The sequence below is a fragment of the Blennius ocellaris genome (genome assembly GCF_963422515.1).
Source record: "Blennius ocellaris genome assembly, chromosome: 1".
Lineage (NCBI taxonomy): Eukaryota > Metazoa > Chordata > Actinopteri > Blenniiformes > Blenniidae > Blennius > Blennius ocellaris.
Window position 1 is genome coordinate 19,047,339 of NC_137650.1, and position 18,128 is coordinate 19,065,466.

General features: G+C 41.3%; 2 protein-coding genes across 3 annotated transcripts; both read left to right on the forward strand.

Annotated features, from left to right (window-relative positions):
• Positions 1–791: 791 nt before the first annotated feature.
• On the forward strand, positions 792–12,675 carry LOC308149421 (nuclear receptor-binding protein-like). Of its 2 annotated transcripts, XM_080521150.1 has the most exons (18): positions 792–913; positions 1,288–1,704; positions 2,933–3,055; positions 3,182–3,283; positions 3,430–3,519; positions 3,622–3,662; positions 3,797–3,891; positions 4,732–4,815; positions 5,012–5,067; positions 5,149–5,247; positions 5,387–5,519; positions 5,969–6,056; positions 6,258–6,308; positions 6,601–6,736; positions 6,914–6,967; positions 7,112–7,175; positions 10,137–10,192; positions 10,283–12,675. In XM_080521150.1, the coding sequence occupies exons 2-18, from the start codon at positions 1,471–1,473 to the stop codon at positions 10,340–10,342; spliced, it is 1,566 nt and encodes a 521-aa protein (XP_080377276.1). In that variant the 5' UTR covers positions 792–913; positions 1,288–1,470; the 3' UTR covers positions 10,343–12,675. The 2 variants fall into 2 exon arrangements, with proteins under 2 accessions (XP_080377276.1, XP_080377275.1); XM_080521149.1 differs by having other exon boundaries at positions 10,137–12,675.
• Positions 12,676–13,471: 796 nt separating this feature from the next.
• krtcap3 (keratinocyte associated protein 3) lies at positions 13,472–17,658 on the forward strand (the record flags this gene model as incomplete). The annotated part of the gene is made up of 6 exons (XM_080520740.1): positions 13,472–13,484; positions 15,908–16,104; positions 16,708–16,767; positions 16,904–17,101; positions 17,241–17,375; positions 17,587–17,658. 6 exons carry the CDS (start codon positions 13,472–13,474, stop codon positions 17,656–17,658), a joined length of 675 nt encoding a protein of 224 aa, XP_080376866.1.
• Between the last annotated feature and the right edge of the window lie 470 nt (positions 17,659–18,128).

The window sequence follows — 18,128 nt, forward strand, 5'->3', positions numbered from 1 at the left end:
CAGCGGGCTTGTTTGCATCACTCTTCCCGAGATCGCTGATACCAGTTTGCGCTGAATTTTAGCAACGTGAAACAGCTGTACGAGCCTCCTGCGAGAGAGCCAAGAGGGTTCCCTTCTGATGACTTCCGCTTTCGTCACTGCCGTCAAAACCGACGGCGATTAAACGTCTCTTGTGTTCATAAAATATCTATTCCTGTCAAAAGATATACATTTGTGTACGGGAAAAAAAACACTTTTAAATAATACTGTGTTCGATATCGTGTTTTGATGTGACCATATGCCTTTAAGAAGCCTCGTTTTACTAACTAGCAATTCACACGACCGGATTTATCTTGACTCTTGTTTATGCTCGCCTGCGCGTCCGAAGTTGGGTGTGCTTGATTTATACTCTTCTAATATTCTTTAAACGGAAATGTCACATTTCAATGGGTGAAAAAAAACTAGTTAACATTTGGGATCATTGTTCGATATTCAACAATACATCACACTCTCCTGGACTGCATTAATATAGGTAATTCCATAGTCTTAAGCCTTATCAGAAACATGCTTCAAAGCAGTTGTCATAATGAATATCGGTTCTGGAAAGTTAAAAAAATCAACTACAATCTGACCTTTATTTTGATCTAAATATATATATTGTGTGAATGAAATACAAAACGTCCTCTCTTTTGAGATACGTTAACCTCAAAGGGACTTTTCTTTAACTCCACATCGATGCGTTTTGTGTGCGCAAACAAGCGCTCCCCAGACGGCGCAGCCCCGCCCCTCCCACTTCTGCTCAGAGAAAGAGACTTGAAACTCTCCAACACTATTTATGGCGAACTAACCTTCTTCTTGTCTATTTTACTGCGTTTTTCCCCCCCTCCAGTATGTAACGTAAACGTGCCAAGTCTTCTGTTGCGGTCCCTTCACGGTGAGAGTTTGACGTCCTGCTCTTTAAAGCTCGTGTCGGTAATTTGTTTATTTACTTTTAATTAGCATGTTAGCCGGGAGAAAGTTAGCACAAGAGTTGTTGAATGTACACAAGCTCACGTTAACAAGTGTCCCGGCAGCGAAGCTAGCTGACTTGTATGAGTGATTTAAGTATATATTCGTGTTTAACGTGTGCTGTGTCCGTGTGTCCACTGACTCCAAACTCCTAAAGCATAAAGCAAAAGACCTGCCTCTGTATAATCCAGGTGGACGTAGATTAGGGACGAGTTTGGCATGTGGTGTTTGTCAGATTATTGCCAGGTGCAGCCATGGCTGTGTGGCCACGCTTCTGAGATGTGTGCCTTTTGTTTACAGTCCTCCTCCAGCTGAGCGCCACCTTGCTGAGAGCCAGGCCACGGACCAGCATGGACATGTGATCTGCTCACACACGGAGGACACGGCAGGATCCAGACACCCCACTTGTTGCTGCTCGGTGACGACAACAACAACAACAACAAAAAAGTCGCGTAAACTGCTCTGTGCACAAGGTCCGAGACGATGGCGGAGGCAGAGGGAAAGGCAGCTCCGTGTCAGGAGGAGAGATCAGAGTTGACCGCCGGAAACCTGGGCAGGAGTTCTCCTCAGGTACAAGGAGGGGCGTCGACGTCTTCATCCGTGGCCTCCATCCCTCCCCCTGCCAGCTCAGCAACAGAGGATGAGGATGAGAGTGAAGATGAATCAGAGATCCTGGAGGAGAGTCCCTGCGGCCGCTGGCAGAAACGGAGAGAGGAGGTGAGGCCGGGCCAGAGAACTGTGCTGTGTCACAAGTTTAAAAATAATAATAATAATAATAATAATAAAAAATCCCCCCCCCTCAATCATATAGATCAGAGTTATAAAGCTGAGTTCACTGGAAAAAATGATGTGGTGTTACATGTAATGTCGGTGTTGGTTGCCGTTGAGACTGCATTGACTTTTAGGGACACAGAAATAGACCATTGTGAAGTCTCATCCCACTACTTCAGGAGCGTGCAACCCACCGTTTTGATGCCACTTGCAGCTGTTCAGCTCTTTAGGAGTGGCTTTCTCCCGCTTTCACAAAGTTACAGTAAATAAACATCCATCCCTTTTCTATCCTGCTTCATCCTGCTCAGTGTTGAGAGGGAGCGTGGTCTGTTGCAGCTGATTATGTGCAAAGACACGGTCCAGCCTGGACTTGTCTCCAGTCTATCACAGACACTTTAACACTCGTTCACACCCAAAATGAATTTGGGATACATTGGCTCACTTTAAATCTCGTGTTTTTGCAACTGTGAAGCTGGAGCACCGGGACCAGACCCACATGTGCACAGAGAGAACATGCAAACTTCACATAAAAGCTCAAAATTGAAGCTAGAATATCCTCTCTGTCTCTTGTCTTTCTGTTTCAAAGAGCTGAATGTGACCTTTCTAAACTGACAGAATATGAATTTAGGAAAGTATTTAACAACAAGAGATTTATGTTGAGTTTCTGACCCGTTCCCTCTGTGAGCAAACCATGGCTGCGTCTAAAAACAAGAATGCCTTTTGTGGGCAACGAGCGCATTTAATTCAAATTTTGTGGACTTATTGTCTGTTACTGTTAATGATGCTGCTTTGTAGTATTGGTTTGTTTTTGTTTTCGAAATGCAATGTCAACTTTAAGTGTTGTATGTAAAACACTAGTTTAAAAAAAATACATTGTATACATTATGGTAGATGAATGTTATATAATATTTTTTTTTTTTTTTTTTATTCAACAATGTGCAACACTACAGAAATAATATGTAGTGTTGCTTGTCGTGAGGAATGAAACCCCGGCAACAAGCAAATCAAAACATAAAACTGACGTGGACAGAGTAATGAGAAGAACATTCTTGAAATAATAATGTCCAAAATTATAAACGGGAAGAATAAATGTGTTCTTCTGTGAACTGTTCATCTGATTTCATGACATTGTTGAAATGCGGAGTCGTGTGTTTTCTGTTCCTGTCAAATGTAGGTGAATCAGCGTAACGTGCCTGGTATAGATGCTGCATACTTGGCCATGGACACAGAGGAAGGGGTGGAGGTAGTTTGGAATGAAGTCATGATTTCAGAGAGGAAGAATTTCAAGCTGCTGGAGGTGAGGCTCCGCGTTGCAGTGCAGGAAAAAGATGAGGCCTCGTATTCACTTTGAGGTTCCTTCACTTGCTGCTGGTCTGAACCTAATGGATTGCAATTGTGTTCTATTTTCACATCCTGGATTTAGGAGAAAGTGAAGGCGGTATTTGATAACCTGATCCATTTGGAGCATGCCAATATTGTCAAGTTTCACAAGTACTGGGCCGACACAAAGGAGAACCGGGCCAGAGTGAGTCGACAAGATTTGCCAAAACACGAGCTTCAGCCACAAACATTTCATCACTTTCCACAAAAAAAAATCTGTTTTTTTGATTTGATCTACATTTGAGGGATATCCCTCAGCGCCGGGCGCCCTAATTTCTTTCTCTGCCTCAGGTGATTTTCATTACTGAATATATGTCATCTGGAAGCTTGAAGCAGTTTCTGAAAAAGACAAAGAAGAATCACAAGACCATGAATGAAAAGGTACAAAAAACAAAACTGTTTTTCAAGGTAATTAGATGCACCTGAAACTGTCTTTTATCACAGAATAGATTTAAGTTGTCATGTTATTTCATGATCCCACAGGCGTGGAAACGATGGTGCACACAGATCCTGTCGGCTCTCAGGTCAGTTTGAATTTCTAAAAATGTACATTCATTTAATTGTGGCCGTTTGCAAAAGGAAGTGAAATCATGAATCATTAAAATGATAATCCAGACTCTCTTGTGCATTTATCATGTATTGCTTCTTGTTTGTGCAGTTATCTCCATTCGTGCGACCCCCCCATCATCCACGGCAACCTGACCTGCGACACCGTCTTCATTCAGCACAACGGACTCATCAAGATCGGATCCGGTACGCGATCACATTACCAGGTCTCAATCCTGCAAGTGGAGCGAAAACAACTCTGGACTCAAATGGCAATAAATTATACATTCGAACACAAAGTGATTCGACGAATTCTACCGGAGGCTGCTGAAAATTCGTCCGGCCCAGGACTTTTTTAAGAATGGCAGAAAAAAGGCAAACTCTGTCAGTAATGTCTGGATAGTTTTCTATAATAGACTTAATGCTCATATAGCGAAGTTATTATAAAGACAAACTGTCGTTGTTAAATCTGTCAATAAAGTTATTGGTGATGAGGGTAGGGACTTTGAGTAAATATTACTCTGCTGTGTGTGAACATGTCGCTGCAAGCAGAAAGCTTACAAACACCCCACCCTGTATTGTTCACTGCACAAACAGGTGGCTCGAATATAAGATCTCAACACTAAATTAGAGAAGAAAAATGCATAAAACTCGTGAAATTATTTGTCAATGTAGCCGGTGAATTTCTACTTGATAAGACATCCGATTATACCGTAAAATCAAGGACTAAAAATGAGTAAATGGCTTTTAAAAACAAGCCAAAATCCTCTGTCATTTCTGAAAATAAGATTTTCAATCTGGGCAAGTGACAGATGTTTTTCATTGTGCACAACGGGATTCTAGCTCCCACCGGCTCCCAGGAGCCACAAAAAATCAAACTGCAAAAAGTCAGAGCGGTGGATGGACAGACTGGATGTTCTAGTGACTCAAACAGTTTAATCCTTCACACTGCACTCGTATTGTACTTCTCTTCTTCATCAGACCGCACGCTCACTTCTCTCGCCGCTACATTTCACGAGATTCTATTTTCCTGTTTTCTCCCTCCAGTTGCTCCCGACACTATAAACAGCCATGTGAAGACGTGTCACGAGGAGCAGAAGAATTTGCACTTCTTTGCTCCAGAATGTGGAGGTAGGACACCAAGACGAGTCCTTCAGCTTCCGCTTTTTGAAATTGTGACTCTCGTACAAACTTGTAAAGAAAAGTAAACAAGAGATTCCATTTGAAATTGCTCGCCGTGTCTCTCATGTTCAGTCTCAATTGACGGCATGTCTGTGAAATAATTTCACTCCTTCCTTGATTTCATATGTCGTTTCTCTCATTGTAGTTGATGACGTCACCACGGCTGTAGACATTTACTCGTTCGGCATGTGTGCTTTAGAGGTGAGAAGGGACCGATATCATCTCGCGTAGTACGCCGAGGCCTCGTCCCTGATGGAGAAACCCGGTGTTGATGTATTGCAGATGGCACTTTTGGAGATCCAGGGGAACGGAGAATCGTCGTATGTGTCTCAGGAGGCCATCAACAATGCCATTCAACTATTGGAGGACCCACTGCAGAGGGTGAGACGCAGAAACTTGGTTTCATATTTACGACTGCCCTAAGTGTGTGTATCAGTCTGTTTTATTACACATTCAAATAAATATGTTTGCGTACAAGTGCTTTGTTCAGGTGTGTGTAACGCAGATGTTTGTTTGTTAGGAACTGATCCAAAAGTGCCTGGAGTGTGATCCCAGTACGAGACCGACAGCCCACGAGCTGCTGTTCAACCAGGCCCTCTTCGAAGTGCCGCTCCTAAAACTGCTGGCTGCAAACTGCATCGTTAGCCACCAACGTGAGTGTGCAACAAACACACAACCTGTACATCTGCCCGGATCTGAAACCAGTGAAGGCAGGGGGGTAACTTGGACTCGTCCATCACGAAAGCAAAACACAGATTTATATCACGACTGAGCCTCAGCAGTGAACCAGAAACGGAGCAGAACCCACGCTATAAAGCCCCAGCTGGAGAAAATGTTGCCCTGTGCCGAGATTGTGAACCTGGACATCACTGTTCTGTACACGACTACAGCAGGGATCACGGAGTTGACACCGACGAGCATTTAGCATCAGATTGAGTCATCAGTAATAACATTGAACAAAATAAATGTGTTTACGTAACCGTTAAAAGTGAGGGGCCATCATTGGAGCCTTTTCCTCTCGCACATCATCCGGTATTGCCACAGAGAAATTCAAAAGTCTGCACTTCCATATGATGAGGTGATGCTGTTTCTAATTGTTCAGACATGATTCCTGAAAATGCTCTGGAGGAGATCACGAAGAATCTGGACTCCAGCCTGCTCCTCGCTGAGACCAAAGATGTGCAGCTCAAGTAAGTGCCTGAAACTCCACACACAGCAATAATCACCAGTGTATTAGTTCTCCAGTAATATTGTATGTTTTCAGGTTGGCTCTATTTAGGTAACAGCCTCCAACCAAACTTTTTTTTTTTTTTTCATTCAAAATCTTCACATTTTTTTTCCAGCCGTGTCGCTTGAACACTTGATTATTTGGTGTTTATCTTCCTCTGTAGGCTTTCACAATTCCCTGCCTTGGAGCTGGATAAATTCCTGGAAGATGTCCGGTAAGAAACAAACAATCGGCTCATTTCAGCTCAGGTGTAACAACACTTCATGACCACGCGAGGGCAGTAGAGGACCACCAACTTTGCAGAACCTTGAACTCGTGCTTTCTGAGAATCTTCTTTTAGTAAAATGTCTTTCTCCATCTCTTTTTGTCTGCTCTGATTTGATCTTTTATTGCTTTATGTCCTGATTAAGGCAACTCTCACACTTTCGCCTCCTTTAATATTCTATATTAATTCCCTCTTTATTTGCACCTTCCTTTCATTGTGTCTCACTCCCTCCTGGGGATAGGAATGGGATTTATCCAATGACGGCTTTCGGAGTGCCCTGTCCTCAGCAGGCTCAGAAGGAGACTGTAAAATCTCCCGTTGTCCTCCCCATGGTGAAATCCCCCACACCTGAGCCTGCAGAGCTGGAGACACGCAGGGTGCGTGAAGCCGCTTTCACAATAAATGCAAATGAATCAATGTTTCCCTTGTAATCATTCTGCTTCTGAGTGCCCACTGAATTAATACCGACACTGGATTTTTGCGTGAGCATTGTAAGCCGTAGTTCTGATATTCTTTTATCACTTGCTGGCAACCGGTTGTTGTTTCTCGTGCAGGTCATTCAGATGCAGTGTAACTGTGAACCGATTGAGGATGGAGCAAAGTATCATGTGAGTGTTTCTAAAGTCATCCACAGAATTGTCATTTATTGGTTCAAATGAGTCAAAATACGACTTTAAAGTTCTCATTAACAACGTGATGATATTTCTTAAACGTGTTAATCCCCAGAGTTTTCTCTGTTTCTCTCCCCATAGCTGACATTATTACTGAAACTGGAGGATAAACTGAATCGACACCTAAGCTGTGACATGTTACCTCGTAAGATCAACTTTGTCTTCATTTCTATACGACTCTGATAAACACATTGTGCAACAAATTGAAGTCAAGACATTATATACTGAAGACTGGCTGCTTAATTTAGGATTATTTTGTACAATTGATCATTTTTACTTTTTTTTGCAGTCAAACGAGGTTCAAATGTGACTAAAATTACTTTCTTGTTCTTAAACATTTGAAACTGCATTAATGTTTTGGGAGCTCGCTCGCAGACAAAACATGATTAATGTTGACCAACAACAGACTGTTTACATGTTCACAATTTGTCACCGAGAAAAGTGAGTCCAGTTCCTCAGTATTACGATGGAAGAAGCTTTTAGATCATCGTTACTTGTCATTCTATCAAGCATGTGTGCATCAAGTGGCTCTTAATTTCCTGCAAACACAAAACTGCAGCAGCAGAAAGTAATGTACAGTTGCTTTATGGTGCTGGTGAGAGGCTGACATGTGCTTGTATGTTTTTCTAACCAAGTCAAAACATATCAGATTGCACGGCGTGAGGAGATTTTTTTTTTTTTTTGCCGTCAATTTATGTTGTTCATATGTTCATGTTTTAGATGAACCGTTTCGATCAAGGGTGACTAGCAGACGTACACATTTGACTGCAGATGATATTGAATGACAAATATTTTGGTCTAAATGGAGTACCGATTGAACACTCGGTGCGTCCCGATGCCCGTGTGTGCTGAGGCATGTGTGAAAGTGAGAGGGACGTTTCAGAGCCTGAACGGTGTCACAATATACAGTATGCAGGACTATTTTAGGCCAGCAGACTGCTTGTCGCTTATGTGGCATGAAAACCCCCGGTCTGTTTTGATGAAAATATTTTCACCAGTTGTAGCCTACATTTGAACTATTTATGTCGTCGTTTCAGTTCCCGTTACAGAGAAGGTTATAATCCAGTGTAATAACGGCTTCTCTTTTCTTTTTTTTTTTTAATTTAGCAGTTTAAAACTGAGCCTCTTGAGTCGAGGCAAATGAGAGAGTCGAATCCAGCAGGTCAGAATAACATGGGCAGTATGATCTGATGCACATGCACACGCAGGTATGGGAGGCATGTATAATGTTGCAGGCGTGTTGGGAATGTCAGGCCTGTGAAAGACTGCAGCTGACAGCTGTCACCTCCTCTGGCCCATCTCTTCCCAGGCTTTCATCCCCCTGTCTTTCATTCACACAGGCACACTGTATCTCTCACACACACACACACACACACACACACACACACACACACACACACACACACACACACACACACACACACGCTGACATCCATTGGCTTCGCTGTATCTCGTCGTCTTAACTCCTTTTCCCACGTCACATGTCTTCTCTACTGACATAAATACGTTAGCGTCAGTGCACACCCGTATGCACTAATCGGTCTCACAAACACGTCTCGTCCTGTCTGTAAACAGACCTTCCTGCTGATATCAGGGGGTTTTCTTTAAGCCTCCTTTATCAACACACGAAAGTCCAAAGGTGCTCAGTGCAGGGTCACGGACTCACTGAGCCACCATGAGTTCACCTGTGCAGTCGTTCCCACAGGACTCCTGCACCGTCCCACAATCGCTTTCATATAAACTGTATTTATTTGAATAAGTCATATCAAATCACAAGAACTGAGAAAGTCTCAACTTCAGAATCGGTCTCCTTATGTCTGAAGCCCTATCGGCTCTTGCGCTTCCTGTCGGCCCACCTACATTCCTGGCTCAGTTGTAAATTGACAGCTTGGTTATTAAAAACTGATAGAGCGTGGCTCCTCTGCTGGCTGTACACAGGCCAAGAATGTGTCTTCTTGGAGCTGTAACTAAAACAACAGTAACCATGCAAAGTTAAACACAAATGCATGTTAAACTGAGCTGAGATCAGGGTTATGTTGGTGAAATGAGAAGGACAGCTCTTAATGTCATTACAACATACTTAATCTTTTTTTCGCCATCACGTTTCAGTGGAGCAATAATCAACTAACTTTATATTTAACTCACTGACTTACTTTATATTCCCTGCAACCTTTGATATTTTCTCTTTTTATATTCAGTGCTCGATGTTTTGGTTGCTGTTCAGCTTTTCTATGTACAGCGCTCTAACTTGCCCTCCCTTTTGACAGAGGTAGGGAGTTTCTTCCTCTTTATCTGTTGGAGAAAGATATTATTTTATATAACAAGAGGGCCTTGTGAATTATCCAAGTGTGTTGTCAGTGAAGTTTATGCTTGTTCTGAGGCAGAGTTCTTGCAATATAACTGTTTGATAGAGAGAAAAAGATCTGGCTTTTTCTAAAAAAAAATATTTATTTTTTTTTTTGGGGGGGGGGGGGGATCTGGCTGCTGCCAAACTAAACATTGAATGCAGGAATATTATAGTTTTAATAAAGAATGTGATGTTGATCAACTGGGGGTTCAATTAGTTAGTTGGGACAAAACAAGGATAGTAGAATATTAAGGTTAAAGGACTAAACAAAGAATGTCACAGAAATAATCTTAGCCACTGACTGAGAACAGAAGCTGTGAACTGTTCACAGTTAAAGGACAAATAAATGCTCAGAAAGCAAACATGTTCTGACAGATCAGGCCTAAAAAAAAACAAAGATTATGCTTTTTTTTTTTTTTTTCAAGATGTATTTCTTTTTTTTTATTCGCCAATATAAATCTGTCGCTGGATTGTTCTATTGTGCAGGGGATAACTTGGATCACAAATAAGGTGTTCATTAAACCGGAAAAAAGAACACCACAAAATATGCTCTGCAATTAACAGTTCACAGGAAGATCGAGCTCTTTGCTTGTTTGAATTGGATCAAGTTTTCTGACTTCAATAGTTACCCTGAACCTGACCTGTTACCGCTGTGTGTGTGCGTGCGTGCGTGTGTGTGTGTGTGTGTTGAAGTTAATGTGGAGGTGATGCCACATGTCTTTGAACTGCACCCAGCAGCTGTGCTGATGTGTGTTTCAGATGAGAAGGTTCAGGAGCTGGCTGAAGAGTTGGTGCAGCTGGGCCTGATCAGTGAGGTGGGTGCTGAAACAAACTGTGCCCAAGTGGCTACTGTTCATAGTCAACATTATAATCACATAAAAGATCGATCTGTTTTCTTTCCGCAGATGGACCAAAACAAGATAGCTTCACTCCTTGAAGAAACACTCAACCAGGCTCTTTACTAGCAGTGATTTCTTCCACAATGTTACTGTCTAAATACCATAAAAACGCTCGCAACTTTGTTACATAGTTGTTTATTTTTGTTTTGTTTTTTTTGTTACATAGTACACTGTATTCAGTGGGGTGTTTTTCTTTTTGTTTGTTGATTTGTTTTGTTTTTTTATTTTGTGTCTTTTGTGAAACCGTTTGGTGGTAATGTGACCAAAGAAGTGGGGGTTTCCTTTAAGTGCAGGAAAAAGGCTTCATAAAAACTCCTTTAAAGTGACTTCAGTGGCTCCAAAACAACAACTTTAACTGATTTGTTGTTTTTGTTGGTGAAAACACACATACTGTGCGTATGTGTGGATAAGCTGGATAAATTGAATTGCGAGGCCGGTCTCTGACGTTGTAACCTGGTTACAACAGTGCTGGTTAAGTACTTGCAGCTTTATGACGAAACACACTTTTTCCTCAAACGCAGTTGTATTTTACTGTGTTTACTTTATGAATTTTGTTGGAGGAGTTGGTCTGAAACGTCAACAAAAACCGGTTATGGCCTTTACTGGTGGTGCACAACAAACTCTGCCGTTGTACTTCTAGATTTTTACAGCTGGGATCTGCATTGGTTGACAATCAAGAAAGTCTAGAGATTCCCTGCAGAGGGATGGATCCATTTCCACACAGGGAAAACAGTTTGAAGTACTGCAGGTCATTCCACTGTGGATCCTCATTCCTCGTGGGTCATGCTCTTATTGGACTCCTTTTTTTTTTTTTTTTTTACTTTGTAGACCACAACATTCCCAGCTCCATTACGTTAACTGAAGTTTGAAAACTGGATCGCAAACACGCAACCTTTTCAAAATGATTAGAAAAGATGTTTTAAATAGCCTTATTATGGAACAAATGTACTTGATAGCTTATTTGGGAAAGGATTTGCCAATTTTCTCCGGAAAATGATGGTTACTTTGCAGTACTGTGAATGAAAATTCAGATTTTTTTTTTGTTTTTGTTTAATGTATATTTTTTTTCTCTCTTTACTGATGGCACGTGTGCCTTAAAGTCCGCTGTTATTGTTGTATGCGGTTTTGCCATTTGCTGCTTGTTGGGTTCACACATGCTGCTCTGGAATGAATTTTTTTCACATGAGACTTGTGCACTGAACTCAGCTGCCATACCTTAAAGAAAGACACCATAGTTTCCTGATGTGTGTGTATGTGTGCGTGTGTGCGTGCGTGCGTGAGAGAGATGTTACATGTTACAGATGCTCTGTACTGTACGTTTTATTTTCTGTACTCTGCTCCCTTTTGTCTATTGAGGTGACCACATTGTTGAGGAATACATTATTGCTTTTCATGTTTATTTTGTTTTCATCCCGCTACCACACGATTCTGTAAAGCTGACTCCGAGAGAGATTGACGGTATTAGAGGCCAGGCTCTGGGGTACAATGTTTTTACGTCACAAAGGAGTAATTTGTCATCCCTTTGTTGTGGGGAGTTTCGGAGTCACGTGAGGCCTTTTTCTCAAATCTCTGTAAACTACTGGTACTATATCTAAAAGCTCAAGAGATTCGGGATCTTAAAAAGCAGGAAACGCACATTTAAAAATGAAATAATCACAATTTGTATTAAAAAAAAGTACAAAACTGTAACAATTCAGATTTTGTTGTGGGTGATAGCTTCCCTTCTGGTAGTTTATTGAAATTATTAAATTAGTTTTTTTCAAGAGCTGCCAAGCTTCATTTGGGTTCTGTTAGTTGAGCTTTCCGACCGAGTCGTACTCTGGAAGTGGAACACATCAGCTTTCAGATCAAAGAAATCAAAGATTACCCTAAAATTATCCTGTATTCAACAAAGTGTTTTTTCTCCAGTATGTTTTTGTTACATGTATTCAGGGTACTACTGTGCTTTGAACTGCATTTGTTTTGCTGCACATGTATAGCCTATCTTAATGTGTTGTTTACTTTATTTTTCTTTCCTTGTAATCGAGAAATGTATTGTCCAAAGATGTGCTCAGAAGTCAGCCAGGAGAATGTAAATGCACCACCTGTAAGAAACCGAAGTGGTTCAAATCCCACCAATGTACAGGTCACCAGGGCTGTGGACTCACCTTCTCTCTTATCTACTCTCTTTTCCACCCAATTTATTGGTGGCGATGAAACTGGTTATTAAATAATCGTACAGGGTGGGCAGCTTAAGCCTGACACTCCATGATGTGAGCTTTTGGTTATACTTGGAAATTCTTGTATTTTGTACGTGACGTGAATGTCGATAAATGCACGTGTCTTTTCAGACACCTGTGCACCGACAAAGACAAAGAGTGCTTGTTCTTACAAATAAATGTGCGAACTGCTTCTCTTTATTTGTGTTTAAGGCCCATTTTTGATGCCGTTGTGAAATAACAGACGCCTGTAATGTGTGAACATCACATCAAAGACATCTGGTTCATCAACATTCACCTTAGGTCACTGGGGCTGGAACTGATTCTGGCTAACTATGGAAGGCAGACAAGCACACACATTCAGCCCTATGGGCCATTTAAAGTCCCCAAATTAACCTTACCACATATTTTTGAATTGTGGGAGGAAAGCAGAACTCAGAGAAACCCCATGTGCATCTCCATCCATCCATCCTCTATTTATCCTGCTCAGTTCTGAGCTCACAGGGAGACATTCTGTTATACATGTTGACAATTTCAAAATGGCCACAATTCTTTTTTCTTTTTTTGGGGAGGGGGGGTTGTGGGAGGAAGCCACAAAACCCTGAAGAAACCCACAAACAAATAGGGAGAACATGCAAAGTCCACACAGAAAGGCTCAGCTTGGATTCGAACACACGTTTCTGTAGGAAGGCAGGAGGGCGAACCACTACACCTGCATGTGACCATATTCTACTCTAGGTAAACTAAAAAGCTTCAAACATATTTAAGTGGTAATTGAGAAGTCCCGATGAGATCAAGCTGTGGTTATTGCGCCCCCTCCACGTGCAGGGACCCGCAGGTAACTGACAGGTGAGTCTGCTGACGTCATACAGGAAGTGGACAAAGGGCCGTCCGTGTGGTTTGGTTTGGCGTTTGTCCTCCTGCGTTGTTGCGGAGTTGGTTGAAATCTCAGACGCTGTTTGGAATAAAACACGGTGTTTTCAGGAGCAGCAGGAAGATGTGCGGCTTTGGTGAGTTTTCTTGAACTTTTTGATGCTGTAACAGAAGAACTGTGGAACTTCTTTTACTCCTCCTCCTCGACTGACCACAGGCTGGCAAAGCCTCCAAATTATCCATTCAGTCATGTTTAATTGTCCACAACTATGCATGTTTTTGTTTTATACCTACAGGAAATAAAACTGCCATGAAACTATCCGCAGATCTCTCATTTGGCCGTTTTTGAAATCTCATCTGTGCAGGAAGCTATCTCTGATTCAGCAACTCTGGAGTGTTTCCAAGCGTTATTGGACAATTATTAATCTGGAAACCTATATGAGGAACACTGTGCCGTTGGTTGATACAACCGTGTCGATCAATTATATCCGCATAACGATTAAAAAAATAAATAAAATCCCCTTTTGTTGTTTCATACTAATCACATAAAAATTGGCTTTATTGATTTGACTTCTGATTTATCTTGGTAATGAACTTATTCGTTGACATGCACATCTAAAGTATATCACTGAAAAGTATTTTTATTACATTTTTTTTCAGTCATTACAAACTATAAGTTTCTATCGTTATTTAAATTGTAAATACAATATGGATGTTAAAAACGAATCGGAAAAACTTCTGTTCTGAGCTTATAAAATATTGCATTTTGAGAAACTGTATTTGCATGACGTATGATCTGATATATTAAATAATAAAACAAACGCTTGTAATGTTTGCGTATAGGTAATAACATTTAAATGACTCAATTCACAAGCTGCAAATGTAAATGTCATAAGCAATGCAAACAATTGCATCCAGTTGCAAGAAAATATGGGAACCCTTTCTGCATAAATTGATCATAAACTGTGTTCTGATCTTCATCTAAGTCAAAACAATATACAAACACAGTCTGCTTAAACTAATACTGCACATAACATTATGTTTTCCTGTTTTTATCAAACAACATGTAAACATTCAGAGTGGAAAAAGTTTGTGAACCCTGAGGCTCATGATTCTTCAAGAGCTATTTGGAGGCAGGCTTAAACCATGCCTCACACAAAAGCGTTACCAAAGGACCTGCAAGGATTGTTGACTTGCATGAAGCTAGGAAGGGTTACAAAAGTATGTCTGGTGTGTTCACTATAAGACAGACTGTCTGTTAATGGAGACAGTTCAGCACTGTTGCTACTCTCCGTAGACAGCGACATCCTGTAAAGACGGCTTCAGGATGCTCAATGAGGTGACGAAGAATACTAGACTGTCAGTTAAAGACTTACAGAAATCTCTGGAACATGCTAAAATGTTTATTGACAAATCTCCAACAAGTAAAACATTAAACAAGAATAGTGTTCATGGGCGAACAACACAGACTCTCTGTCAGCCAACTGGAGCTCAACAGAAGATGGGTGATGCAACGAGACAATGACCGAAAACTTGGGAGTAAATTAACAACAGCACGGCCCCAACAGAAGAAAATACGCCTTCTCGAGTGGCCCAGTCAGAGTCCTGACCTCAACCCGATCGAGATGCTGTAGAATGACCTCAAGAGAGCGATTCACACCACACATCCCAAGAATACTGCTGCACTGAAACAGTTTTGTAAAGAGCAGTGAACTGAGATTCCTCCCGACTCTGCTGTAGGTCAGATCTGCCACGACAGGGAAAGTTTGGTTGATGTTATTGCTGCCATAGGAGTGTCAACCAGTTTTTAAATCCAAATGTTCCAATATGTTTTTCCACCCGGTACTGTGAATGTTTACCCCATCGATATTTACATATTGTTGTCTTCCATAAACGTTCATTTTGGGGAGAGCCCCACCCCTGACACCGTAGTCTTTCCAAGTGATATTTGCAAGTCTATTGTCTCGAATGCCTTGGAAAGGTGGAGAAAGACTCCTCTTTCAAATGCATAAGTATGTTGTTTATCTAAGTAATCTGACAATCTGGAGTAAACTACTCTTTCTAGTACTTTTGACATGTTTGTCAGAATCAATTTAGGCTTATAGTTTTAATAATTATTAAATATTAATTATTCTTTATTCTTTATGTAATGTTTATAACTAGCACCACCTGGTGGGCAAATTTGTAGAGTGAGATTTTCCCCAACAGAAGCAAAGTAATGATTAAAGGTATTTGGTAGATGGTCTTTCTCATTAATATTATTTTACTGAATTTGCACTCGTGTCAGGGAAAGTTGATGGTTTACTATTGTGGCCCAGTATCTCATTCAACACCTTCCAAGATTTATTTTGATCCCTAGAGGCTGTTTGGAATCGGTTCGTGTCGCAAATGACTTTGTTTTGTTTGTCAAGAATGATACTTTTTGCATAATTAACACAAAATACATTTTCATTTTCATTTCAACACAGAATATATTTTGTGGACCCGGAAAAAACAATTTCTTTGAGAAGTATTTGTGAGACAGGCTTTTGATCGTGTCATTGGTTTTTCTGTTATCTAGATAAGGACAAAGGGCCCCGGAGGCTGATGAAAAAGGGATTGACTCTCATCCTGGTCGGCCACATCAGCTTCATCCTGGGAGCCATTGTCCATGGAAATATTCTTCGGCACGTTTCCAGACCCATCAAGGACATTCGTGCCGGGGCATCTGCTGAATACACTGTAGCTAATGTTATCTCGGTCACCTCTGGTCTGCTGGTGAGTTTAGATTTGGTTACTTTAATTAGTTCAAAAATGGAAACTAGCAATTCAATCCCTTTCCAGCCAAACATTTTACATAGAAATGATTGGATACAAAAATGTGAAGAAACATTCAAATCGGTGATCCACAATTTCCTGTGGATCAGAACTGCATGTGTATACTTGGGTATCACAGCTTATTTGGCTCAGCAATAGTGAGGTGTATATTTCTGCACAATCAAGACTGGGCTTGCCCAGAACAGGAAAGCTGGTTCTTCAAACCAGTTAGTAGTTCCTCCAGGGCAGGCTTTATTGCACTGAGTGATCCAAAAAAAAAAAAAAAAAAGCAAATTTGTTGGTTATGATACTTTTTTCAGAAATGTCAATCATTAGATATTTGAGGGTATTACAATGAGAACAGACAAAACATGAATTACATTGACATTGTTGTGAATTGCTTTATATTATTTGGCTCTGGTTAACCCACACTTTTTATTTTTATTTTCTGGAGTTTGATTGTAATATACGTCCTTGAGGCCGGGATTACTTCTTGTGGCACATGGGTTAATAAACCCTGCTCCATGCCAAGCTGAAAGAATAAATGTATCTCTTATCTTCCAGAGCATTGCCACAGGGATCATTGCCATTGTGGTCTCCAGGAACCTTTGCTCATTGAAACTGGTAAAAATTTAATTTGACTTCAGATGCTGATAGTGATGTCTGCACTCATTCAGCCTGTGCTGTTCATTAGCTAATACACGTCTTTTCTCTTTGTCATCCATTTGTACTACACATGATGTTGCCTGCGCGCCCACAGCAAATAGGACTTCTGGTTGTGTCGTTACTGAACGCCTTGATATCGGCAGCTTGCTGCATAGGGCTCATCTTGGCCATCAGCATCACCGTGGCCCACAATGGGGCAGGTTTGATGTTGGGTTGCAACGACACAGAGGTGCCCATCAATGCTCGGTCACCGATCAGTGCCCGCTGTCCATTTGATACAACAAGAATCTATGTGAGTCCAAGCGTCTCTCTTAAATACAAGTTCTACTCCACTCCAGTCCAGTGATTCTGTAAAGTGACCCCCAAAAAATTCAAATGAATCAACCTTGTAGAGGTGGTACATTTTATTTTTGTTACTCATTGCTTGTCAGGAGACCACCCTGGCTCTGTGGATTCCCTGTGCTGCGTTCTCAGCAGCCGAGGCTGGACTGTCGGTGTGGTGCTTCATCGTTGGGCTGGCTCTCAGAGGGCTGGCACCCTGTGGGAACAGCTACATCAAAGAGCAGGTGTGCGTCTTTGTCTGAGGCAGGCGGATGTGCTTCGGGGTGTAGCTCTGATGTGCATCTGTCTGACTCAGACAAACTAAAATATTTGGTCTAAGACTAATTCACACATATACTCCCAGTTTGTCTGTCATTTTCTAAATCAAAGGAGCCTCCAAACACCCTTCATTTGTCTAATTTTTTTCTTTATATTTTACTTCACTCTCTCTTCTAGTTGGAGGAAGAGGCTGTGTGTTCCCCCCACAGCCGACGCCTGATTGTACAGCCCTCCAGTCCTGACGCATAACAGAAAAGAGGAAGCAGGAAGGACGATGCTTGGTTTGAGCAGAACATAATCACTGCATTTCTATGTAGACTGACGGATTCACCCTGCAGTCGATTACAATTAGATGTGTAAAAGCAGTAATGGGCATTACTCTTGCATCGAATATTAAATTAATTCAATGGTTTATGAAACCAAGCAGTTTATGAAGATAATCCCTGCGTTGACCAGGATAAAGTAGTGTGTTGGCATGTAATGAAACCCATCAGTCATTGTTGATTTACAGTGATAAATGAAAACACTTGTGTACATTGCGGCCTCTATATTTCACATTTCATATCCGTCCGTGCTGATATAGGATTCACTGAATGTGTGTGAAATTTGGATATTAATGATTTCAGTCTTATCAGTGTTCTTCTGTGACTGGTTTTTGGATTCGCTTGTACTGAATGTGTGATGTTCGGCGGGTCTTTCTGTATGAAGAAGCCTTTGTT